Below are 26,590 nucleotides of genomic sequence, written 5' to 3'. Positions count from 1 at the left end.
CTTTCCAGCCAACACTTCCCTAAGATGCTGGTTTTCTGAAAGTCCTGCTCAGCTCTTGTGGACAGAGTTCAGTGAATGGTTGGCAGGGTGGGAGAAGAGGAGCGATCATGTCACACCACAGTTGAGGCTTTCATTGTTGCTATGATCCCACCATCTGTAACAAGGAATAAACCAGGTGCCAAGGCCATACACGGGACATTTTCACAACATCATTCAGCATCTCTATGGCCTCGCTTCCATAAACCAAGTCTCCCCATGCCAACGAGGCTTCTTGGTACCTTAAGCCTTCAGCCAATGACCTTTGCACCCTAGATATTCCCAACCTGTTAACCCAAAACTATACAGCCCTTGAATCACCCCAAGTAAAATTGATGTCTCCCCGAAGTTGGCCCCTGTGCGTCTTCATTACAGACATACTCAGAGAGCTTCCAAGCCCGGTCTGCCCTCTTTGCTCCATTTCGCCTCATAGACCGATACTGATTGACCATCCCCAGGGGCAGGGAGGGTCACAGGAGGTCGTTCCAGAAAGCATGATGAGGTGCTTGTTTTTTAAAAGTGGGTGCTTCTCTGAGACTGAGCCACATGGCCCTGCGGTTTACCTGGGTTACACACAAATATCAGAGGCATTTGTACCCAAAATGAGATTTGTGCTTTAGTCTTGCATACAAGTAGACACTGTCCAGGGGAACTTGCTCTCCCAAAATGGCTAGATCATTCCTTCACCAAGCTCCTCGGCCCAGGAATTCAGACTTCAGAAACATCCCAGATAGGTCTGCAACTGTCCCACTCTCTTCATCTGTAGATGCTTCCTTCAGGGAGTGTTAACACGCTTGACTTGGCCACGGATTGGCTACATGGTAAAGTGCTTGCCTTGTGTGTGCAAGGTCCTCAACCTTCAACCCTTCAAACACACTCAAACATTTAAGTGCATATGTGAGTGTGCACAGGTTCCAGCCCCCACAACCCCACAAAACGATCCTGTTTCTCTCCCTATCGGTCATTAGTCAATGGAAGGCTCCTCTTCCCTCCCTCTCTTTCCCTTGGGACCCTGCTTCTGCCCCCTCTCCCCTCTGTTCTTCATGTTCTGGCAGCACCCTACTATTCTCCACTCTTCTGAAAACTGTGGGTACTACTTTGGTGGCACTGCTAACACAGTGAGTCTTACTCTCACTTGTAACCAAGGCACAAGGAGGTCCCATGGCCAATAAGGGTGGACCCTGGATGGTGGAGGCAAACTACAAACTACTCTGCTCCACCCACACCCACCCCACCCCCACCCCCTGCAGTAACCTTTCCCACCCTCTCCAGAACTTGATCTTTTCTGCCTAGATGGAGTCCTGAGTACTTCGAGTAGCAACAGGAAGATTTATTCCGACCTCTGATGCAGAGTAAAGTAGCAGGGCCAAAGTTGGTATTATTCAGAGTTTGGGCAAGGTCCTAGGGCTGTGGCCACACCATCTGGTCTCACGCCAGTCACGCCCATCTTCAACCCCTGCCCAAGCATCTTGACCCCTTCAGGGCTGTCTCCATGCCACCATAGCATCATAGCTAGCGGGTTTTGAGATTCTGAGCTGGCCAGTCCCCCTAGAGAAATGAGGAGGGGCATCAGACAACATCTAGATTATTTCAAGAAGCAGCATTTTACCATCCAGCCCTGAACCCACAAATCCTGGGCTCTTGCTGCTCTCTGGTGGCAGAAGCTGGGAGCCCGGAGCCCCGGGGAATCGCACCTCTTACACTCAGCTAGGGCAAGGGCAAGCTGAGAGTGACCGCAAGTCTAGAGAGGGGAAGGGAGGCAGCGAGACGCGCTGGGGCAAAGGCCGGGGTGCAGGAGAGCTGAGGAGAGGAGGACAAGGGGACCGCTAGGGCAGAGGACGGTCCTGAGCACGGGTCGTGAGCACCGGCGAGGACCCCTGCCGCCGCTGGACGCACGGAGCCCCTTCGCTGGCCCGCAGCTTGCGCTCGCGCCGGCCGCCCCCTCCTCCCTCCCGGCCGCCCCTCCTCCGTCCCGCCCCCGCGCAGAGTCCCCAGCGCCGCAGTGGCCACCGCCTGCACTGCCGCTCCCGGAGCTGCCGCTCGCCCGGACGCGCTTGGAGAGGGGAGCAGGGAGCACGCCCGGCCCTTCTTTCCTTGTGACTCCGCAGCCACCGCCAGGGCCCGTTACCTCACGCCAACGTTCCCGTGGGGACCTTCACGGCCCGGTGGCCTCCACTGCGCTCTCCCTGCACCACCGCTCCCCTGCGGCCCCTCTGCCGCGGGAACTTGGGCAGGACCGACGGGACCGGCGCGCGGGGGCTGGCTCGGGCGCTGCGGCGATGCCCGCGGGCTCCCTCTCCGCCACTTGCTCGCCCTGTGCCTGGGCTCGGGCCCCGACGGCTGCTCCGTGAGATGACTTTCCGCGACATCCTGAGCGTCACTTTCGAAGGACCCCGGTCGAGCAGTAGCTCTGGGGGCTCCGGCGCGGGCGGCGGAGCTGGCACGGTTGGCCCCGAGGGTCCGGCGGTGGGCGGCGTGCCGGGTGCCACAGGCGGCGGCGCTGTGGTGGGAACGGGCAGCGGCGAGGACAACCAGAGCTCCACGGCAGAACCGGGAGCCGCGGCAAGCGGCGAGGTGAATGGCTCGGCGGCCGTCGGGGGGCTAGTGGTGAGTGCGCAGGGCGTGGGAGTGGGTGTCTTCCTGGCGGCCTTCATCCTCACCGCTGTGGCGGGCAATCTGCTCGTCATCCTCTCGGTGGCCTGCAATCGCCACTTGCAGACGGTCACCAACTATTTCATCGTGAACCTGGCGGTGGCTGACCTGCTACTGAGTGCAGCTGTGTTGCCCTTCTCAGCCACTATGGAGGTTCTGGGCTTCTGGGCCTTCGGCCGGACCTTCTGCGACATATGGGCCGCGGTGGACGTGCTGTGCTGCACTGCCTCCATCCTTAGCCTCTGCACCATCTCTGTGGACCGCTACGTGGGTGTGCGCCACTCGCTCAAGTACCCAGCCATTATGACAGAGCGCAAGGCCGCTGCCATTCTGGCTCTGCTTTGGGCGGTGGCCCTGGTGGTATCTGTGGGGCCGCTACTCGGTTGGAAGGAGCCAGTGCCCCCGGATGAGCGTTTCTGCGGCATCACCGAGGAGGTGGGCTATGCCATCTTCTCTTCCGTATGCTCCTTCTACCTTCCCATGGCAGTGATCCTGGTCATGTACTGCCGCGTGTATGTGGTCGCGCGCAGCACCACGCGCAGTCTCGAGGCGGGCATCAAGAGGGAACCGGGCAAGGCCTCCGAGGTGGTTCTGAGGATCCACTGTCGAGGTGCAGCCACTAGCGCCAAAGGAAATCCGGGCACACAGAGTAGCAAAGGCCACACCTTGCGCAGTTCGCTTTCTGTAAGGCTGCTCAAGTTTTCCCGCGAGAAAAAGGCTGCCAAGACGTTGGCCATCGTCGTGGGTGTCTTCGTCCTGTGCTGGTTCCCCTTCTTCTTCGTCCTGCCTCTGGGTGAGTGATTGCCTCACTTTAGACCCTTCCCCTCTGGCCAGTCCCTTCCTGGAAGGCTTAGATGACCCACAACCTAACTATGGAAGTTTATCAACTTCCTGGTCGCTTAGTGCTTTAGAGAGAGTCAAGTGGTTCTCGATACTGATGTGTTTTTTTCCTTTTACAGGCTTCTGTACTTTGTAGCCATTACAAGCCTAGGTCTTGCTTTAGTTCCTTGGAAATTTGTGCAAACATCAACCTGTATTTTGTGATCTGCAGTGTGTGTGATCCCCATATATACCCATCTCTGGAAACAGATACATTGTGCCCACCTGCATTCACTCATTCACTGGCAGCAGACCCAAGCCAGCCAGCCACCTTGTACCTCAGCAGACAGCAGAAGTGCTGCTCTCTCCAGTACGCATCCCTTCAGTTGGCCCCACTGGTATCTGGGAGAGCCCTGTGGGTTTTCCCTTCTGAAATCTTCTCTTGAAGGGCTTGGAGGAGGGGACTGTAGGGGTGGGAAGGACAAGAGGGGAGGTCTGTCAAGTGGACAATTACTATTGTTTATAGTCATTTACAGAGTGAACTAGTTCCCTTACAAGGGCCCCTGCAGTCCTGGGGGAGGTGCAGCTGTTCTCAGGGGATTCTTCCCGGCCCCTGAGCCTCAGAAAGGAGCAGCAGGTCTAAGGCTCTTTGCTCTGAGTCACTTTGCTCCTGGCTGCAACCTCCCTGCCCTTTCCCCCCTCTGGCTGCTTGAACCTGTGAGACTAAGTCAGGGAAGAAACAATGGCCTCCTCCTGATCCCCTGCAAGTCTCTACACACACACACACACACACACACACACACACACACACACACAGAGAGAGAGAGAGAGAGAGAGAGAGAGAGAGAGAGAGAGAGAGAGAGAGCAGTCACAATGACTTTTGTATATCATAACTCAGTTGTGTCACCCTTCTACAAGTCCCTAGATGGTGTCATACTATTTGAGAATGACATCCAAATTGCCTTCCATAGGCTACAGAAGGTAGCCTTCAAGTTTATTATTGTCCGCACTGAAATAGGTCACTATTAGTATTTACAGTAGGACCACGGGCGGGAACTGCAGGAATCCCCAACAGATGTCCTCCCCATCTGAAAGGGGCTATTCCAGGAAGGGCTGCCTCTCTCTGCCCTGCCCTGCCCCTCAGTGGGTTAGTTCCTTGCCAAGCCTGTTGCCTATCTCTGGTCTTTGATTATCTCAGTCTGGACTGGCCCCAAACCTCTTACCTAAATCCCAGCCTGTGGGTCTCTGCTTAAATGCCCCTTGGCTTGTGTTTCACACCCTCGCTGGCTTTCCAGCTTTTCCTTTCAACTCTATCCTCACTGAACCCAGAGCACCCAGAAGGGTGCCTGGCATATGAGGAGCTGTACTGTTCTTCACTGGGGCACAGGCCCTGGTGTCAGGCAGCTGGAGTCCAAACCCCAACTCTGTCTCTCACCAGCTATGAAGACGCTGTCCTCTGTTTCTTCATCTTTAAGTGAGGATAGTGATGGTGGCGATTACCCTGACCTCGACACTTGGTCTGAGAGCCAGTAAAGTGTTATGCGTGAATGTAACTGAGGCATACGTGAACGTCATACACCGACCCTCCAAGCTCAGGAGAAGGAATAAATCCCCCCCACACACACACACCCCTTAAAAATCACCCAGCCAGTGTCTGCTCTGGGACTGGAGAATGTCAAAGCAATGAGGTTGGAAGAGGGGAGCAATGTCGCAGTGACCTTTGTGCGTGCTCTCCCTCCCCCTCTCCCTCCAAGGCCATCCCCACGGCCCCGCCCCGGCCTTGCCTTTTGGAACCTGTTCAAAAGCACCTTATTCCCCTACCTGTGTGTGTCTTAGCTCACCCCAGTCCCTACAGGGAATGCTCAGCCTGGTAGAAAATATCACCTACCATTTTTTTTTTTTACATTTTCCTTGCATTCTTTTAATTTTTTTTTCCTGTTACAGAATAAAGCACAAATAAGGAGAAACTAATATAATAAGCGCCCATGGGCCTGTGGTCACCCACACTGAGCATGTGCCGACCTGGCCATATCTACCTTCTATCCCCTCTCCTTGCTGCTTTCACAGACTAGATGACAGCTGGATTCAGTACCCCGTTCCTCTTCTACCTCCCCAGAGAGGGATGCTGGCATTTTCCACTCCCGTGCATGCACCGATGCTCAGACCACAGGCATCTGCATTCACTTTGAACCACAGCACTGTTCTGAGTGTCTTCGGAATCTGTACCAATGGTACCCACTGTGCATCTCATTCTTCAGTCTGTGTTTTCCATCCAACATTATGTCCTTGAGAGTCGTGCTGTGTGGGGCCATTATTAGTACCTTTGAAAGTAGTGCATGGTGTGTGGATCCAGTCTCATCCTGAATATTAGGTTGTTCTCATCTTTCATGGCTAAAATCAACATAGCAAAAGACTGCTACTGTTTTCTGAGATCACATGTTCCCATCTTCCAGGAAATCATCTCTCAATCTCCATGACTCTTACCCCTTGTTGGCACACACTGCTCTTTCCCTGTCCCTGTGTCTCTGTTGCTCCTCCCACTTGCTATAGGAGCCTTAAAGATGTCTATATCTGGCACCAAGAGGGGATTGCATAGATGTTTGAATATGCAAAGCTATTAAGTTGTATGTTTTAGGATGTGATGCCAACTCAAACTCCTGGCAGAGCTTAATCCTGAAGAGTTGGCAACAATGAGCAAACAGGACAGATGCCAAGCAAAGAAGCAGAATATCCACTCTGCCCTATGTAGTTTGGAGGGCAAAGGGGAGGGCAGAGGCTGCTATGGGAGACAGTGGCCTGGAGGCTTGTTGAGTCAGGAAGGGGGCCAGGAAGCATGGACATGCCCAAGGCTTATGAGGGAAGATGTGCCCTTGAACAAGCATGCTAAGCTGTGACACTGTGGGGAATATGGCCTTCAGGGGGCCAATGTGTCTTACCTTGGAGGTGCTAGGATAAAGGCTTTAGGGGATTTGGGCAGAGAGATATGGGATGAGGGTACTTACAGGAGCATGGGGTATAGTCTCCCAGGAAGCTAGCAGGAGCAGGATGGAAGTCAGGGAGCACTATTTAGAAGGAACCAAAAGGAAGTCAAGAAAGACAACTGCATGAGGAAAGGGTCCAGCTATACAGGTGGGAAGTCCTTCAGGTCCCCGTGAGTGTGCCAGTTGTAGCAAGTACCAGGCAGAGGCATTGGGGAAGCACAATGTGTGTTTACAAAGGCCATGGCTATAGAAGTGAAACAACCACACGGCCACTACCCGGGAGCCACTGGCAGCCCACAGTGCTCCCACCCACGCCATTCATGTTCAGGAGACCCATCAGCAATGCAGATGTAGCTGGTGAGCAGAGGCAATAGATGTGGGGTAACTAGAGCTTGAGGGGAAAGTCTGAAATCCCAGAGGATGCTGGAACAGAGAGCTGTAGACTGTCACCTACCAGCCCCACCCCACCATGCAGGTTGTAGCAGATGTAACCAGAGCACTGAGGACACGGAAGCAGTCTGCTTAGTGAGACCTTGTCCCCTCCAAAAAAGAGCAATGTGCTATTTATTGGTCAAGCAAATATCCTGCAAAGAGGGACCAACAACAACAGGTGTACTGAATTGTGAGGCCTCCTGGACAATTGCCAGGCTCACAAAATCATAAAGGTCCCAGATGAGTGATGGGTCATCTTATTATGTCATTTATGTCCACCTCACTCTCTTCATGAGGATTAAGCATGGGGCATATATTCCTCAGAGGGAGGCATATAGGTGCCTTAGGTGCCACCTGTCTGGTACTACATACAGCTCCAGGCAGCACAGGAAGGGAGCTTCCGGTGCCACTGCTGTGTGTGCACACCGGCAGCCCTTGCCCTGGTGAATGGGCCACAGGCCTGTCTGCCTTCTTGCTGCGCGTCTGTTCCAAGCATGGCAGCACCCCCACAGGACAGAGCTGAACTGGGTAGTGCTTCCTGATCACTCTCAGAAGCATTCCAAGTCAGACTGGAAAGACTACAGACATAGCCTGTATGGAAAAAAAAAAAGAGCTCTTGACAGCTCTGCCGAGGATAGACGCACTTCCTCTGGTCCTAAGCAAGCTGGCACAGAGCTAGATGCCACGAAGAGCATCATAAGAAACCATATAAATGGACACTGGTTACTTTGGTATGTGGGGGCCAGGGTAGTAGTCAGAACCACTACCTCGGACTTCTCTGAAAAGCTTCAAAATGGAGGGTGGCTAGCATAGGGGTACGCTGCCAGGGCCGAAGTACCGCCTGATCAGAGCTGCTGTCCATGGGACATGTGGTGCATGGGTCTGTTCACTCCTAGCCATCTAGGCTAAGTGTTTGGTTAGATGTAAAGCAGCCTCTCCTATTTGCCCATTATGCCAAAGGGAGCCCGGGAACAGAGACCCTGGCCCCTCACAAGCACGCAGTTGCTAGAGCATCTGTTATCTTCAGGAAGCCTTTGAAGGTCACACGTGTCCTCAGAGTCCTCAAGGTTCTGTGATCTATATGGCAACTGCCCCTCAGTGAGGCCCAGAAGTATAGCTGGCCTGGAAACCTTCACAGACAGGGCCCAGTCTCACCTCTGGCCTTCCGATGGCACTGACAGATCCTAGTTTTTCATTTCTGTCTCTCTGGTTTTTGACCAAGCATCACTGGCTTCTGCAGCTGCTTTATATTTTGCAGTGATGAGGACTGAACCCTAAGAGATGTGCTCCACCCCTGAATCACACCCCTGAGCCCTTATTGCTTAGCCTCTCAACACCACAACCCAGGGCAGCTTCGGAGGCTTTGGCATAGGTTCACACCGTCCATCCAAACCCATGAGCCCATTCCGCCATCTGGGAGCCATAACTGGGCCTCTCTTTCATAGCCTGTCTCCATGGTTCAGAGAACATCTCTGACCCTCAGACTATGCTGTCAACATTCATTGTGCACCCGTGTGAGGGCTGAGGAATCTTACCTGAGAGGCACAAAAGAGTGGCGGTGTTGGTGGGAAACCCAGGCTTGACAGACCTGGAATGGGCAGTCTGTGAGAAAACAGATCCAGAGATGAAGCCCAAATAGGAAAATGGAGAAATAAACAATGTATTCATAGGCTTGACTACTATACAGCAAGGAAAAATAACAAGTAAATTTTATGGACAGTCTACTAGGCAGAGTTAGCCAGATCGGGAACATAGTGTGTACTATATGATTCTGTGTGTAAGACATTCCAAAACAGGCAAAATCCAACCAGAGTGGCAATTTTTTAAAAAAAAAATCTGGATAGTGGTTGTGTGGAATGGGGACAGTGTCACCTGGAAGCAAATGCTAGAACCTTCTGTGGTGCTGAAAATGTATCTTGCTCAGGGACAGATGCAAGTGTCGTCACCATGTTATATATTTAAGGTGTGTATGCTTACATTAGTGCAGGCAAATCCAAAAACCTGGCCTATGTCTGTGTAGCGCCTTAGCAGAGTAGGTGCTCAGCACATCTATGCAGCTTAGGGAAGCGACGGAGCCCGTGTCTTTGCATATACTGCATTCCAAGGCTCTGGAGGGCACAGAACGGCCCCGTGGTTTATTTCATTTCACTTCATTTTATTGGGGTATTGTGGTATTTGTTGTTTGTTTCATACTAAAATCGTAAGTGTGCCCACAATATTATTAACTACAGGGGACAGTGTGGTACAGCTGGTCTCTAGCACCTGTCATCTTACCAGACTGAAGCATTAACAGCTCCTGTTGAGAAACTGAGGTCCCAGAAGAGATATCCATTCTCTGGTATTCAAGACGTTTTCTAGTGCTGTGGTAGTGCCAGGAGTCGGGGAGAGGGGCATCTATGCTGCTGTGTGATGGTGTGTTCTTGACCACAAATTGTCTTCAGAAACCTTTGAGAAGCCATCAGCTCTGGTCCAGGTCCAGGTTCAGGACAGAGCTAAGAAATACAATACTTTTAGGAACCCCAAAAACTTACCATACCTAAATATTAGGGTCACAAACTGTCTCCCCTGCTCTCATTCTTGGTCTAGTCCTAAGTGTGGCACCATTGCGCTGAGTCTGGTCTATGATGGCAACTCACCCTCCAGACTAGACTGACTTTCCCTCTCCTCTGGCATTCCAGGGCGGTGTTGGAGACCCTGCGCCCCGCCTTGCTCCGCCTGTTCGTTCATCCGCCACAGTGGCTCTCTGTGTCTGAGTACACGTGCTCTGTCCTCCATCCTTGGCTCTCCTCGAGTTGAGCTCAGCCTCAGCCCAGCTCTAGCCTCCCTGTCTCTAACTGTGCCTCCCAATCCTGAGAGCCAGCCAATCCCGTGACTGAGCACTTCCTTTGCTCCGAGCACCTTTAACTAGTTCCTGTGAGTCTCAAATCCAGAACCAGGCCCACCCTTCTTCCAGGTAGACTGATGGATGCATTCTCGTTGGCTCTGGGGTGAGACTGGTTTGTAGCATCTGCCCATTCCTGTGGTGTAAATATCCTCACCCTGGCCAGTCATTGTGTTACTGGAAAACACCAACACCCGGGTTATAAGATTCTTGAGAGTGGAACAGTCAGCTTTAAGAGCAAGTGCAAACCATTTAGCTGAGCATGCCAAGAGTTCTCAACTCTACATAGCTCTCTGCCCGGGGACAGCCTTAGGGTGTCCTCAGGAGCCGTTGCAGGTTCCCTTCAGCTCTAATTCTCTTAAGTTCTTTCCTTTCTATTCGATCTGCTTCTACCAGTTTCTGCCAGCCTTCTGTATCTTCCATCTCCCTTCATACATGCAGCACATAGATCTACCTACAACTGCACCCCACCCCCACCCACCCCCACCCCACCCCCACCCCCACCTTCCTTTGCTCTACCGTCTCACTGGTATCTTTCCTCCCTAATAGCTACTTGTAAAATATCCCTTGTCACTTCCTGAAGAATATTCTGATATTCCTCCTCCTCCTCCTCCTCCTCCTCCTCCTCCTCCTCCTCCTCCTCCTCCTCCTCCTCCTCCTCTCTCCTCCGGCCAGCATGTCTCAGCCCACTCAGGGCTGGCTTCTCTCCCCCAAGGCACACATCTGCCTTTGTCACTGACCAGTGGCGACCCAGTAGTCACACTCCAGGGTGCTCTCAAGCCCTTTCATTCTGTCCTCTTGTGTCAGCCGTGCCTCTTGGACCCTCAGCATCCCCCATCTTACCCTGCATGCACACTTCTCTGGTGGTACCCTCAGCCTCCTCAGGAGGTCCTTCTTCCCCTTCTGATCCCCATTTAACTCCAGGTCCACATTCCAGGCCTTCAGACCATATGAATTTCCTGTCTCGCTGTAACAAATAGCCTTTGGTTTAGAGGCTTAAGACAATGAATCATCTTTGGGGTTGAAGGTCAAAAGTCCTCAAATCAAGGTCCTGGCAGGGCTGTCTCCCTAGGGGATCTAGGGAAAAGATGTCAGCTGACCTTCTGCAGTCTCGGAAACAGCTCTGGTCCCTCCTCCTTGCGTGAGTTCTGTAGTGTCCACCACCACATCACCCTGATTCTCAGCCCCTGCTGGGACCCTTGTGACTGCTCTATGCCAATCTGGCTTAATTGCAACAGCCATGAAAGGTCTGGACATCCCGGGGCCCTCATTCCATCTGCACTCCCACCCCCTGACACTGCTCTCCCGGGCTCACCTTTCCACCCCCTGAACCTGCTGTTTACCATCTTCCCACACAGCCAGTGGCATCTCGCAGCCCCTGGTGCCCACAGCCTGAGCATCAGCCTCACTTCTTCTTCTACCCCACTCTACCCCCTGAGCATCCCTCTCTTCAGTCTGACTCAGTTTCCCATTCCCACCGCCCTGCCCAAACAAATCAGCCAAATATCATTGCGTCCTCTATGCTGATTACTGTCGACCTTCCGAGCAGGAGCTGACCCTCCTACCAGTGTCACGAAGTCCATGCTGCTGTGCGTATGAGTAAATTGACAGGGAGGCTGAATAAGGTGACCAAAGCTCCCAGTCCCCATGGTGTAAGATCTAGCATTGGAACCCAGGCACTTCAGCCCCAGAGTCCTTGTCACTTCTTGCCTGAATGAGAGACTGGGTTGGGCCAGGGTAAAATGTCAGTCTGTAGCCATATTTTCAGCTTTAAACATCACCCAGACCCTCAACCTGCACAGGTCCCCCAGGCTCGGTGCCAGATGTCCTTCTGCACTAGCTGCTGGTCATGAGGAAGATCTGAGCATGCTCACAGAGCACAGCTTTTTCTTGGGTAGCCTGGGCTCTGACAGACCAAAGCTGAAACCCCATAGTTCTTGAGTTAAGCCCTGGGTAGTGGAAGATTTGCCTCCCCCACTTTGCCAGTGATGAAACAGAATGGATGTTGGCCCTCTGCTTGGGCAGTGTACAGGTTGCTCAATCCTGGGACGCCAGCCCGTGGTGACCACTTCCAGGAGGAACCTTCTGTCCTAGGCAGACGTTTCTATCCTGCACAAACCCAGGAGCACTCTCAGTGTTGTCCGGAGAGGTTTCTTCTTAGAACCAGTGCAGCTTCGATGAGCACAGGGACCACAGGAGACACCTGCAGACCTGTCACTCGACATGTATGAGGTGTCAGATTGGAGCAGGGGAGACCAGTAAGGGAAGAACAGGACCAGAGTGGGGGTGTAAAGGGATAGTCAGGGGGTGAGAAGAGACGGGCACATGCCCACAGGAGGCCAGACACAGAGCCTGGGCTCCGTGCATTGTGAACTCTGAGAGCTGCCCTACCACGTCCTATGTCCCTCAGCCCATAACAGAGGCCAAGGCCAAGGTTCTCTGCCAGCTCTGGAGAGCCCAACAGTCTTGAAGCCGCCAATCTTGGAGCCCTGAAGACCATGTGTCCCATTCCTAATCTATCTCAAACAAGAAGATTCTGCCAGTGACCCTTCACCTCAGTGTCCTCAATATGCCCTTCTGTGTCCTCTTGATCGCTATGGGGTCCAGATCTTACCTAGGCCACCTCTTCCTGACAGTCCTCCATGATTATTTTCAAGTGCTTCTTTCCATTCTTCCCCTTCCCGCCCTCTCCTCTGAGCCATCTGAACGTCTTGGATCTTTTCTCCACACTATGTGGTATTCTTGCTGCCTCAGGACCTTTGCTCGTGCTCTTTCCTTTACCCAGAATTTGCTTCCCAAAGATGAAAGCTCCCTCCTTAACGTGTCTCTCTCCCAGGTCCTCAGGTCAAGTACTTTATCAGAGACATTTGTCTGGCTCTAAGGGACAGAAGTCCAGAGTCTTTTGAGGAGGAGGGACTGGGAGTACCAGTGTTAAGAGCCACTGAATGACCAGCTGGGAGATAGAGGGCATCCTGGGTTTGTGTTCCTTCTCTCCTGGCCCTGTTGGTGGGAGGAGACATGGGTATCAGAAGATGGCAGGTTTTTACCACCTTGGTTCTCTCAGCCAGAGGACTAGCATGCTCTCAACAGGGGTCAGTAATGGAGGAGTGCAAACGCGGTGGGTGGGGGACACAGCCCGAGAGTTCGTGGCTGGCTGTAACTTATGCTCAGGGCTGGCTGTGAATTCTGACAACCTGCCAAGGACAGGCTCCTTTCTGGGGATGCCAGAAGAGATTGTTAATCACAGAGCCTGCCCCTTGGCCTTAGAGCTGCCCACCCTCCCCAGGGCTTGGCCTATTTGCTTCTCTCTCTCTCTCTCTCTCTCTCTCTCTCTCTCTCTCTCTCTGTCTGTCTCTCTTACCCCAGATCCCAGGAGCTCCTCCTCAGCCTGCCTTTCTGCTCCTTGAGAGAAAACACTAGCTGGAAATAAACCAGGTTAAAAGGAGCCCCTGCCTTCATTGGCCCAGTGTGTGCCAGGCTGCACCAGCCAGCACGATTACCTGCTGACCATACAGACAGATGCTTATAGGACCAGCTGTGTCCACGATGCAGGACAGTAAGCTAGACATCTGTGTTAGCGTTGCAGGCTCCATGACAAATCCTGAGACAGCTAACTGGAAAGGGGAGAGCTTTCTTATTGGGTCATTACTTTGGAGGCTGCAGCCTGATTGGCTGACCCATCCTTTGGGGGGAGGGGCAGGGGGTGGGACAGCATGTCATGGCAGCAGTGAGTGGCTGAAAAACAGAAGAGGAGTCAAACACACCCCCAGTGACCTAAATCCTCTGGTTAGTCCCTACTTCTTAAAGGTTCCACCACCTCTCAGTAGCTGCATGAACTGGGGGACCACACCTTCCAGAAAACTAACAACCCTCATCCGGGACTTGTGGGAAGGCAGGTGGGTGCAACCAAGCCAGCTGGGTGGAAACTGCACAGGGGTGTGGGTGAGGGGCTAGACCTTGTGTCTAAACGTGAAGCAGGTGGAAGGCACCCCATGGAAGCTGTCACTTCTTACACACTGCCAGGTGTGTAAGAAGAGCATCAGGAACAACCATGCACAACCCTAAAACAAGCAAAAGTAGGCCATCAGAGAGATCAGAATGACCACATAGCCCATGCAAAGGCACACACCGCAGAGTGCAAGAACAGGGCTGTGGCACTGGGGGACTGGAGAAAGGGAGAGGCTACAGCTGGGCCGCACACAGCAGCCTCCTTGATCAAAACAACTTCTAAAGCAAGTTGCCCAGCTGGACTTTGTGCCCATAAGAAATCAGAGGACGATGCTCAGGACAGGAGAGTGAGCCCGCTAGAGCCAAGGAGGAGGGTGTCCTAGTACTGAGAGTGGTAGCCTCGGCCCCAAGACTCCCATATGCCCACCGAGACTTTCATAGCCTTAGTCTGTACCGGGTTGCTATAACAAAACAGTTGAGATTAACCACCTTATAAAGAAAAGAGATTTATTTGCCTCTCACTTCTGATAGCTAGGAAGCCAAGACAACATCATCATCAGTATCTAGGAAGGGCCTATGGGAGGAGCATCACAGTGTGGAAGAGAAGCAGAAGGGAATGGCTGGGTAGAGAAGGAACAGGTATGTGGAGTGGTCTTGCTTTATATCCCAGTGCCGTGAGAATTATCCCAGTCTTACAAGTCCTGGCCCACTCCCACCAGACAGCATTAAGCTGTTCATGAGAATGAAGCCACCACAACCTCCCTCCCTCCCACTAGGTCCCACCCATTACACATTGTCCCACCTCATATGCAATGAGGACCAAGCTTCCACAGCACTGGTAACAGAGCTGATGCCCTGAAGGGGGCTGGGCAGGTAAAGCAGCTGATGAGCCCACCAGCTGTCTCTGGGGCCATGGTAATGGCCAAGAAAGATTGGTTCACTGATGCCCCTGCGGCACTGTCCCGGCAAGTGCCCATCAGGAGTCTTGGTACACCTCCCACATATCATGAAACAGGGAAGAATGTACCTACAAGACCCAAGATCCTTGCAAGGTATGTGAGCTGCAGAGAAGGCATGGAGAGGGGGGAGGAGAACAGGGAGGTGGAGCTAGAGCACTCCAGGCAGATGACATGGTCCATCCCAGCCACCTGGGACCACAACAAGAAATGTCTCCCAGAACCTGCTCCCCGTGGAAGCTGCCACCTGCAGCAAAGACGTCTGGGTTTTCTAAGCAGTATGTCTGCACACAGTGGTGAGAAAGAGAGTAAGAATGTTTGTGGCTGAGGCTGTGGGACTCACCCATCTCCCCTCCCTCACCCTTCCAATTTACACAGGCCCACTTCTTCTTCTGCTTCTGCTGCTTCTTCTGCTGCTTCTTCTTCTTCTTCTTCTTCTTCTTCTCCTTCTCCTTCTCCTTCTCCTTCTCCTTCTCCTTCTCCTTCTCCTTCTCCTTCTCCTTCTCCTTCTCCTTCTCCTTCTCCTTCTCCTTCTCCTTCTCCTTCTCCTTCTCCTTCTCCTTCTCCTTCTCCTTCTTCTTCTTCTTCTTCTTCTTCTGCTGCTGCTGCTTCTTCTCCTCCTCCTCCTCCTCCTCCTCCTCCTCCTCCTCCCCCTCCTCCCTCCTCCCTTCTCCTCCTCTTCCTCCTTCTCCTCCTCTTCCTCCTCCTCCTTCTTTTTTTTTTTTTTTTTTTTTTTGGTTTTTTTGAGACAGGGTTTCTCTGTGTAGCCCTGGCTGTCCTGGAACTCACTCTGTAGACCAGGCTGGCCTCAAACTCAGAAATCCGCCTGCCTCTGCCTCCCAAGTGCTGGGATTACAGGCGTGCACCACCACACCTGGCTGCACAGGCCCACTTCTAAGTGCCTGCCTGCATCTCTTACCCACAGGCTCCCATTACTTACTTGTTCCTGCCATCCATCCATGAAGCAGGCAGAGAGTGGGGAAATCAGCTGAAGCCTGGTGAGAATGATTATTAGGTACCCACATCCCTCTCCACTAGTGGGAAATCCCAGAGAGCGCCTTTGGGGTTAAGCCTCAGTTTCCTACATTAGCAACTGACTTACCAGCATACCTCTCCCTGTGTCAGCAACTACCCAAGGTATTTCCCTCCCAGGCTAAAGGTTTGCACTTGGACAAATTTGTCTCAGAGGTTGCTTCAGAGAGAACTCAAAGTAAGTCAGACCTCAAGGGAAGCAGAAGGCCACTGCTGGGACTGGAAGGCTGCCTTTGAATCCCAGCCCCTTCATGTGTGAGAAATTCCCCGTTCCAGAGAGACTCTGCACAAGTCAGTTGTATATAAGTTAAAGTATCAATGTTTGCAGTAACATGGGGACAGCATCAAAACATGACATGCCGTCCACAGATCTGAATAAAACAAGGCTGGCAACAACCACTGGACAACAGAGCCCACTGATATGTCAGCCACAGATAAACAGAAAAGGTGATCTGAGTCAAAATGGTACAGGCATTTGGCCTGACTTCACAGCCATTGAGGGATGCTATTCTTGAGGGTGATCTTCATGCAGGGCAGGGTCCTTCAGGCATTTTCCAGGGATTGCCTAACTCTTCTCCAGGGGGAAATAAGCCTTACTGAGCTCTGGTACCCATAACCCCACTGTATTTCAGCTACTGTTTCTGACCACTCTCTAGATATAGACGGTAGGTCCTTTCCCAAGTCTGTGGTACCTTTCTGAAAAGCCACAGATCAGGGGAGGGGTAAGTAGATACTAGGGGTGGGTAAGTGGGTAGGTGGGTTGTTTGGTCGGTTGGTTTGCTTGCTGTCCTAGGAATTGAACCTGGGCCTTTCAAACGCTGTATGAGTTCTCTAGTACTAATCTATATACCTCTAGCCCAACACATTTAGATTAAAATCCTGCTAAGCACTGAGCCCTGAAATTTATGAATCCCATCCAGAGAGGCATTATTGTCTCCAGTTCACAGAAAAAGAAAGTGAGACTTTCAGTGGCCAAGTAGGCCCAAGGGCAGCGTAAGCAAGTTTTGAAAGGCTGGGCTGTGTGGTGGGTGCTGACCTCTCCTTCCGCCATCTCTCAGCGTCAGGAACTGTTTCTCCACATGGGTAGTAGGTGCGATGCAAGGGCCTCTGCCTTATTTGGGGAAACAGGGACAGAGAGAAAATGTCATAATTTGTCAACCAATGCCACACCTGGCTCTCAGATTCTACAGGCTCTGTCTACAATGAAGAAGCTTTTGCTGAGGATGAGGCAGGTGAGAAGGTGGCCGCTGGACTGTATCTTTGCACTCAGTCCCCTTTCCCTGAGGATGGCTTCCTTGGGGTCCATATTGGGGATACTAATGGAGATGTTTGTGGAAAACAAGGTTATTAGTGTTCGTTTGTACTTGTCTGGTGTTCTGTTCCCCCACCTAAAACTATCCCAGCTTTTCCTCAACACTTTCCCCGGGACAGCCCTACAGGGCTACATTTTGACAGCCACAGGCATTGTGCTCTTGATGCTTAATTCTGGCCTGTGTCTCTCACCCGCTTAAGAATACCCAGGGCTCCTAACTCCCCAGAGAAAGAAAGAGATGCCTTCATTCATTCAAGGTCCTCCATGATGGAGCCTAGATGAGATGTGGTGACTTCATCCTACAGGACAGCCACGGACTCCGTGCCTGTCCTGTCCTGCCTGGGTCTGAGATGGTTGGAAGCTGTCACTGAGCCTATGGTCAGCCCTGTGCCCTATCAGCAGTCACACTGTCACCCAGAGCCACCACCACGCTTCATGACCCCTCCACAGTACTGAGCAAGCCTTGCCCTTTCTGTGCTTAGGCAGAAACAGCATGCCATAAAATGAACTCATTTTGCTGGAAAAGGTTGTCAGAATATTTTTACATGAGACTTGTCACAGAATTGTGCTTCCACATCAACGTCTTAAAGAACAATACCTGCTGCTGTCCTCTAGAGACTGCCCTCAGCAGAGAGACCTCCACACAGGGCAGGAACTAGGCTCCACAGCAAAGACAGGTGCAGCTGGTTTCTGTCAGGCTCCCGAAGGTTGCTGTAGTCGCCCGGCTCATAAGCCTGGCAGATGCCAGCCTTTGCCCCATCTTGGGGACCGTTTAGGAACATTGCTTCCACTTTCGAGCTGAGAGCACACGCAGCCCCGTTTCTATACGAAGCCGGCTGCATGTGGTTTGGTCTCTTTTTGGTTGGGATTTGTTGCCTCTTCCCATCTATGTTCACAGAGACACTCCCGCCCCCCTGATAACACGTGACTCAGCTTCCGAGGTCGGCAGCAGTCGTTTGTCTACCTCCCTCCAAACCCCATCAGTTAACCTGGTCTCTGTTCCCTGCAGGCTCTCTGTTCCCGCAGCTGAAACCATCAGAAGGCGTCTTCAAGGTCATCTTCTGGCTGGGCTACTTCAATAGCTGTGTGAACCCGCTCATCTACCCCTGCTCCAGTCGAGAGTTCAAGCGCGCCTTCCTCCGCCTCCTGCGCTGCCAGTGTCGCCGCCGCCGCCGCCGCCTCTGGCGAGTCTACGGCCACCACTGGCGAGCCTCGACCGGCGACCCGCGCTCCGACTGCGCCTCCAGCCCTCGCGTTGCACCTCCCGGGGCCCCCCTAGCCCTCACTGCACACCCGGGCCCGGGCTCCGCAGATACAACGGAGACGCAGGCTTCGGTCTCCGGCCGTCGAAAGCCAGCCTCTGCCCTCCGGGAGTGGAGGCTGCTCGGGCCGCTACAGAGACCCACGACCCAGCTGCGTGCGAAGGTGTCCAGCCTGTCCCATAAGATCCGCTCTGGGGGCGCGCGGCGCGTGGAGACTGCGTGCGCCCTGCGCTCGGAGGTAGAAGCAGTGTCCCTAAATGTTCCCCAAGATGGGCCAGAAGCCGTCATCTGCCAGGCTTATGAGCCGGGCGACTACAGCAACCTCCGGGAGACTGACATTTAAGGACCAAAACTCAGGCTGGGGAGGGTGCTTGGGCCAGGGGTGGGGTGCTTTGTGGGATGCTGCCTTCGGATCCAAGACTCTGACCAGGGTGGCTGCTCCATCTCACCCCAGAGCAACCGGAGCTGAACCTGGGGTCGGAGCACTCCGAAGGTGGGGGGTTACGGTGCCGCCTGCTGGACATAGTTGTCCAGAGTTTTTCCTGAAAGGGAGGGGCTTCAGGATTCGTCTTTCTCATCCAGTCTAAGAAACTGTTTCGTCAGCTCCTGATGTCTAGGCAGAAGACTTCAGGTTTGGCTACTCCCCTTGGGGAGAAGAGGTACAAATCCTTATTTTGCTGCTCCCAGGGAAAAGATCCGTGGACAGTTTCTACTCCTTACTGCCACCTGGAGGACGTCAATGGACCTACCATACGACCTGCCATACAGCAAGCTAAGGTGGCGTGCCAGCCATACAAATCTTGTTTTCCCGCCCGCCCTGGGTCCACTGCCCCCCTCCCCACACTCCTAACTGTATGAACCCCTCACCATCCCCCCGCCCGGACCTTACTGTTTACACTGTGTACATAGTTCGTTGTGCCTGTCTGTGCCCATCACGTCTCCCTGGGATTCCAGGCTGCCAACAGGGGAGAACTTTATTTATCGTTTTGAAACCTATTTATTGGTAAGAGTACTTATATTTTGTTCAGACTGTGCAAACTGTCCATCTTTGGCCTGTAATTCATGTGGAGCCTCCTTCTTCTGAAATCCTTAGACCATCACAGGACAGTCTATGTTCGCCTTACTGGTTTGTGTAAGGAGGGACACAGCTCAGAAACATATTTTGGGAGCTGGTTCTCTCCTTCATCTATGGGGTCACTACTGTCCTTTGGATCTTTTAGCAAAACTAGAGGACTTCAGAGTTTCACTGGCTTTTGAAAGTCACATAAGCATAGACCTTCTATCGGCCCCACCTAGATGCATCTGCGATGTTCTGAGGGCCTTGGGGAACATAGTAGCTACATCGTGCAAGTGATAAAGTCTTACAGAGGATACACACACTCAAGCAGACAAGCGTGTGAATGTTAGAAAAGCCGTACCTAGCTGTGGTGTTCCTTAGCTCTGAGTAGAGACATATATCCCACGGATCCATCAGTCTCTGAAAGGAAAATATCAACCACACGAATCGAACCTGCATGGAACTGGTAACTATGAGAAATCAGCCCTTAAAAGGGCAGCTTTCTAAACGATGCCCCGAAACTGGAAGAGCTGGTTACTGGTGCCCACATGGATCGGTGTTGTGAACCAAAAGTTTCTGTCCTTTACTGAGGAGGTAGTCTGCCTGAAACTCCAAGCCTTTCACACTAATTTTACAAGATCAAAAGGGAGTGGGAGCAGGGGTCGGAAGGAGATGGCTTACAAAGTGATCTGGGAGCTGAGTTTTCAAAACAGGCCTCCCCTAAGCTCCCAGGTACAGAGAAGCAGTCATAGCAGCACTGGGAATGTGCTAACTACACCAATGTGCCCCTTTTGTATATACCAGCCTCCTTGAAGCTAGGCGACAGGCTTCTCACAGAGGAAGGATTCGTGGGTCAAGTCAGAATTCAGTTAGTTGGTAGTCCCCAGTGTCAAGTTACTGAGCATTGCCCTCTTGGGCAGAAGTGAGCCAGATTTGTTTCAAAAGCCAGCTTGGGTGTTTGGGGTGCCATCTAGTACTGGTGCCATGCTTGGCGGCATCTCGTGGCCAGGCTTCAGCCCTGTGTCCCGGGCACACTGCTGCTGCTCACACCGGGAACTGAGTGTGAATTGGGTGCAGAGGGCTACAATGCCCAGAGCAAGGGTCTCTTCAGCAGAGGCCTCCAGGGATCTTGTTTTCGTAGCTAACAAAGCACGGCTGCTGGCCTCACTCCTGGATGGGACAGGCTCTCAGCTGAGAGGAGTGGATGGAATCATGATGCCCTTGGGGTAGGGGAAGATTGCAAGTGACTTCCGGAAAATCTGGGAGAACGCACCATTTCTTGGGGCCCTGGGTGCTACAGCCACTCAGCCCATCCTTCAAGTCTGACTAGAAACTCCCTGAAGTCCAAGTAAGACATGAGGCCTTTGCCCTCATGTGATCTTAAAGGACAGGTAAGGCCTGAGGCATCTGACTAGTTAAGGATGGTCCTATAAGATGTGACAAAGACTGAAAGCAAGCTTTAAAGGACAGCGCATTTGTCTAAGTCCAATCCCTTAGCCTGCTTCCCACCCCAAGACCCTAACTTCCATCTTACCACTCACCTTTCCTTCCCACACTCTTCCTGGGATGCTTTTGCAACTTGCCAGGGACCTCCAGTTTCCCTGGGAACCCTCCATGTTAGTGACATCTAGCCTGGTGCTAGATGTCACCTCCTCTAATGTATACAGTCTGCTGGAGCTGACTGGTGTCCAACATTCATGCCTTTTCTCCTGTCTCCTCCCTCCCCCACAGGCTCCCCTTTCTACACTTAAATGGTCCCCAGGGTTATATTCCTCTTCTCAACTCCCCACATAATCTCATCCACTCCACTTGTCAGTGATCGAACATAAATTGACTCCCCGGTCTTGATATCTTGAGCTCCTGATGTGTGTTCAACCCCCCAGGCACACCTCAAGGCCATTTACTTCCCACAAACCCCCTGAGCATGCCCTGCCTCTTCTTCTCTCCAACTTATTAGTTTTGCATCATTTCAAGATCTCCCTCAGGGATTCCCAGCTCTGAACAATCACCAAGCACACCCGGGCCGCTCACACCCAGCCTATTCACAGTGCACTGAGAGTCCTTATACCCCCAAGAGCAGATATGCCCTACATATCTATGGTAACACACAATCCACATTCCAATTGTCCAGCCCCCCCACCCCTCAGGCCCCTATCATCAACCAGTTGCTGACAGGCCAAGGGGAAGTGTCTGAAACTTCCATCATCCTTCCTTGTATCAGTTCTGACTTCTTAGAGCCCACTTGACCCTGATTCTATTCCCATCTTTTTATACCCCCGGGGGACTACATGGTCACCGTCTGTCCGCTTGGAAAGAATTCTTTTTAGTTGGCCCTTGTCCTGCCCTGCTTCTTGTGGCTCCAGAGAAGTACAAATCCAGATGCTCAGGCTAAATCAGTCCTCAGGCTTTCTGCCTGGAATAGCTCACAAGTGCAGATGGGGCCTTTTGAGAAAGAGCTTGGTGCTGCCCTCCAGTGGTCTGGGCTTCCTGTCATCTCTTCCCCCATCTAGACCCTTACCTCAAGAAGAACAAGGGAACCAAGAGTATTGTGACCAGGGCAGAGACCTACATCCTAAAGTGACTGGTTTGAAAGGACCCCGAGAAAACCACAGGATGCATTTGGAATGGAGACAAGAGACCTGGAGCTCAGGGGAATGGCTGTCGCAGTAGAGTGTGGCTTTCGTGCTTTCGGCCCTTGCTTCAATCCCCAGGATCAGGTGGGGAGTATCAATAAGTCCGGGAAATGGAGCCACACAAACCGGGCTTTGAAAGACAAGGACCAAAAGGAAACACATTGGAAGCGTCTGCCTGCTCTTGCTCTGTTTGCACAGGTTTCTTTTGCCGCCCATTGGCTCCATCAAAATTTACATTCATTCCTTTCTACGCTTCCAGGAACCAAAGGAAAAGTCCCAGGTCCTTTTCTGTTCTCTTTATAACATACCTTGACCAAATGGACATTTACTCTCTCTCTCTCTGTGTGTGTGTGTGTGTGTGTGTGTGTGTCTGTTTACATTCAAAGGATAACTGTGGAGTTCTCTCTTTCCACCTCAAGTCCCTAGGCTCATGCAGCAAGCGCACTTTCCCACTGAACCATCCTGTCACCTGAGAATTCTTTTGCCTGAGAATGAATCAGATTGGTCCTATTCATCCTTTGAGTGAAGCCAAAGAGGTCATGGGTCACTGGCCAGCTTCCAGCTCTGCTAATATGGGGTCAAATCTAACAGCGGGTGAGGCAGATGGGAGGAGGAGGGTCACAGAGGACAAATGACATCTGTGCACCAGCATGGAGGAGGAGGGTGCTCAGTGGGAGGAGCAGGGTGGCTGACAGTGACATCTCTCAGCATGCTGGATCAGCTGAGGAGACCAGGACGATGAAGGACACTGATCACTACCTGCGTGATCTACGACACTGCTTTCCTTATCTGACAAGTTAAGGGGTAAATGGGTTACTGGACCTGCCAAGCTTGTGCCGTCTGCTTTATAGCCTTCACTGAGAACTTTTCCTCTTTGCCACCCCATGTGTGACCAATGGCATGTGGTTCAAGGTTAAGAACAGAGAGGCTCTGAACTGCAGTGCTGCAGCTAGCACCTGTTGACTGGCCCAGAGCCACACCTTCCCTACAGCTCTCACACAGAGCCTAAATGGCCAGAGGTAAGTCACATGACTACCTTGCATGAAAGACTGGGAAAGTAGGTGTGGTTAGTTTAAAGAAGGGGTCCAAAAATTCTGCCAGCCAAATCCAGCCTGCCATCTGACTCAGTACCACCCACAAACTGAAAATGGGGAAAAGACACAAGAATACTATTTTATGGCATTATTGTGAACATTACCATCCAGTATCTTCAGTTTTGCTGCTTGATTCACAAAACCTGTTTATTACATTAACCTTTATAGGAAAGCCTGCTACCTCCATCTTAGGATAACATAAGGGAATCACTGATTGAACACTGCTACTTGGACAGAACAGGGTTCTTCTGCCTGGCAAGAAACCTCAGAAAAATCAGCCCTAGTTGTCTACAACACATTTCAAACTTGTATTCAGTTATTTAACCTTTTTATTGGTATATATTCATTGTGAACAGTGTTGAGTTATTTAATCTTCAGACAGCATAAACTAAGAGTTAACCCTTCTCGCTAGCCCCTGGGACAAAGGAGTTATTCTGGAATATATCTGCCTCAAGGATATTTCCTCAGCTTGGCCAAATTGTAATATTTAGAAAGAGACCCGAGGAAAATGGAAACTAACCAGCCACCTGTGCCAAGGTGGCAAACTACAATGTTACAACTACAGGAAGCAGGTCTGGAAGCTGGTCACATCACGGCACTCACAGGGACGTGAAGTCTGTGAGCTCTGATTATTACAAGTCCTAATGACTATAAGCCATTGATGGGAAGCCTAAATGTGTCCTGAAAGCAATATAGTAAGCTTGCAGGCAGAGGCTGAGGTTGTGGGCCTGGGCCTAGCACATCCTGCCTCTGTCCCCATGGGTCCTCTCCACCCTGCCGGATGCTCCCCTCTCTGTCTTCCATAATGCATCCTTCTCCATCCCACCCCAACCTGAAGCTGATGCTGAGTCCTTTATAATAGTGGCGTGTGTTTCCCTCCCAACTCTTTCCTCTCGCTCTGTGCCTGTATGTTCACTGTGTGTGTCTCTCACGTCGTCATCTGTCCTAAGTCCATTTCAGAGTGGAACACCGAAAGACAGTCTTAAGAGCTTGTATTTCTAAGTTCGTGGTCACCCTGGTAGACCAGCTTGTGTTTGTTGTGAACTCCACCTGCGCAGGAGGGATCTGGATGCCTTCTGACTCCCTTTGACCAGTCTGTTCTCTAACCAGCAGCAAACCACCTAGGTGAGGTCACTGAATAACGCACGCCCGTGATAATACTAACTGAGCACCTGCCATGTGCCAGATAGGTGAGAATAAAACAACTAACAAGAAGAAGAAACCTCAGCCTCCATGGAATTCTTGCTATACGATATATAGGGGATATATAATACACTAAATAAAACCCATGGCAGGTTGCATAGGAATAAGCAAAGAGACTGTAACAGGAAGTGGGAGGGATGGGGCGATTACACCCTAGAACACAGGAGAGCTCTCAGCAGATGGCGACATGCAGAAAGGTCTGAAGACATTAAGGAACTTAGCCTTGAAAATCACTGAAAGGAAGCATTTCAGGCAGAGGAGCTAGCTGGGGCCAAAAGTCCTCACACGATGAGATGCCTGGTATATCCAAAGATCACCACGGATGCCACGTGCTGTGGCAGGCAACAGTCAAGAGGTGACAATGTCTCTGCAGGGCAGTTCAGGCACAGGGGGTGAAGAGGAAGCTCTGGAGGCGTTCCAGAGATGAGGCCTACTTCCCAGGAACCACAGGCCCCCTCCCCAGCTACCAACTCCTCAGCCCTCTTAGGAGCCCTTTGTCCCTTAGGGAAGTTGTTTGGTTGGTTGGTTTTTGATCAATGACAACACTTCCAATTTAAACTGGAACCTTACGAAGTGCTTTCTTGTTGTGGATAGCCCTGGGCTTGTATTTTGATGCTAATTCCACTCCTCAGAGGGGCTGCAGAAGAGGAGTTGCCTTGTGAACCTTCTCCCCACCTTAACTTTTCAAATAAAGGCTTGAGCCAATGATTGGGCAAGAGGAAGTGGGAGGAGCTGAGAGTCTAGGGGAGGAGCCACTGGGGATAAACAGGAAGGTGAGGAGAGGCTGCAGAGAGAGAGAGAGAGAGAGAGAGAGAAGCTTGTGGCCTGGAGAAACTGCAAGTTATATGGGATGATATAGATGGGACTAAGAGTAGTGTAGTGGGAGATCTGCCCCATCTAGGCTTATAGCTTGTTTTGTTAACTGATTGAGTTGCGGTTTCTTTTACTGGGGAATTGGGTTGGAAACAAAGTAGCAACGCTTTCTAAGATCCTTTTCTGTGAAAGACTAACAAAGAAAAAAAAGATAAATTTTTCAAAATAGATCTGAAAAATAAAACCATCATCAGCCAAGCATTTGCATACTCTAGGGACCAACTTGAAGTTTTATAGGTCATTGCCAGAGCTGGCCTTTTGCATTAAGGGCTTGATTTCCCTCCACTCCATAGACTCACCACCACCACCACCACCCTGAATTCCAAGAGTCTGCTCAACCATAAGATCACCAGCCGCCATCCTACTGCCCGTGAGTGACTTTCTGAATCACCAGGAAATGAGCCAAGATCTCCCACTCTCCAAGTCCCCTCAGGGACTTCCTATGTCAGTGACATCTTGGTCACTGGATTACCTAGTTAGTATGTCGGTTTGGGGCAGAAGAGGTGTGAAGAATAAAGTAAAATTGTGGTTTTTCCCACTGTTTCATCTGATAGAGAATGAGTGTCTGGATGGAGCTGTAGGATGTTTTCAAGAGGAGAGTAGATCTTCCTGGGTAGAAGTACAACAGAACTGAGTGTTTATTGGCTGTAACAACATAGCCTGCAACAACATGCCCTCTATGCCATGAAATGCCTCTCCTGTGGGTTCAAACTCCATGGCCCGGTCCTTCCAGGCCCCTTGTTGGGATGGGGCCACATTTGAACCCTAGGTAACTTCCCAGTCTATTACCAGTGGCCAGAAATACTTCCTGAGGCATTTGACTTCCCCCAAAGAAAGGTATATCTATCAGCTATTATCACAATGATGCTGTGAAGCAACTCACTCCAACACTCTCAGATCACAAGTGGAAGTATTTCTTTGTCTTGCCTGTGCCTGTCTTCAGGTTTGGCTCAAGATTCTCATGGGTTCAGATCTATTCCCATTTATTCCATCTTCAACTTGAACCGTCAGCTAGAGCGTGTGGCAAGTGGTAGTTATACAGGAAGCTGAAACCAAGTGCACAGATCGCAAGTGCACACATTATTAGTTTCTGCTGCCTCAGGAAAGAGGCCTTAAATCATATCACATAGGTGACCATTCCCTTAGCCAAAACAAGTCACATGGCCAACCTAACAATCAATGGAACAGAAAAGGACACTCTCATCCAAGGGAAGAAGCCATGAGTAAATAGTTGCTGAACAATTCTCTAGTCTGTCACAAGGACCCAGCTTTCCTGGCAAATATGGCTCTGTGCCTTACTCTTTCCTGAGTCCAGAAGTGTTGGACCGTGAAAGGCAGTCTATGTTCTGGTTGAGCTAGGTTGAACCCCAGTGACCCAGTGGACTTAATCCATGAGGGGTGGAAGGCCCATGTTCCCAG

General features: G+C 51.6%; 1 protein-coding gene across 1 annotated transcript; it reads left to right on the top strand.

The window, feature by feature from the left end:
- Positions 1–1,610: 1,610 nt before the first annotated feature.
- On the top strand, positions 1,611–19,353 carry Adra1d (adrenoceptor alpha 1D). Its single transcript, XM_052183684.1, has 2 exons — positions 1,611–3,481; positions 18,059–19,353. The coding sequence occupies exons 1-2, from the start codon at positions 2,389–2,391 to the stop codon at positions 18,652–18,654; spliced, it is 1,689 nt and encodes a 562-aa protein (XP_052039644.1). The 5' UTR covers positions 1,611–2,388; the 3' UTR covers positions 18,655–19,353.
- The last annotated feature ends 7,237 nt before the right edge of the window (positions 19,354–26,590 follow it).

The sequence above is a fragment of the Apodemus sylvaticus genome, chromosome 5 (genome assembly GCF_947179515.1).
Source record: "Apodemus sylvaticus chromosome 5, mApoSyl1.1, whole genome shotgun sequence".
Taxonomy (NCBI): Eukaryota; Metazoa; Chordata; class Mammalia; order Rodentia; family Muridae; genus Apodemus; species Apodemus sylvaticus.
Note: the sequence above shows the minus strand (reverse complement) of the source record. Positions and strands in the feature narration are given on the sequence as shown.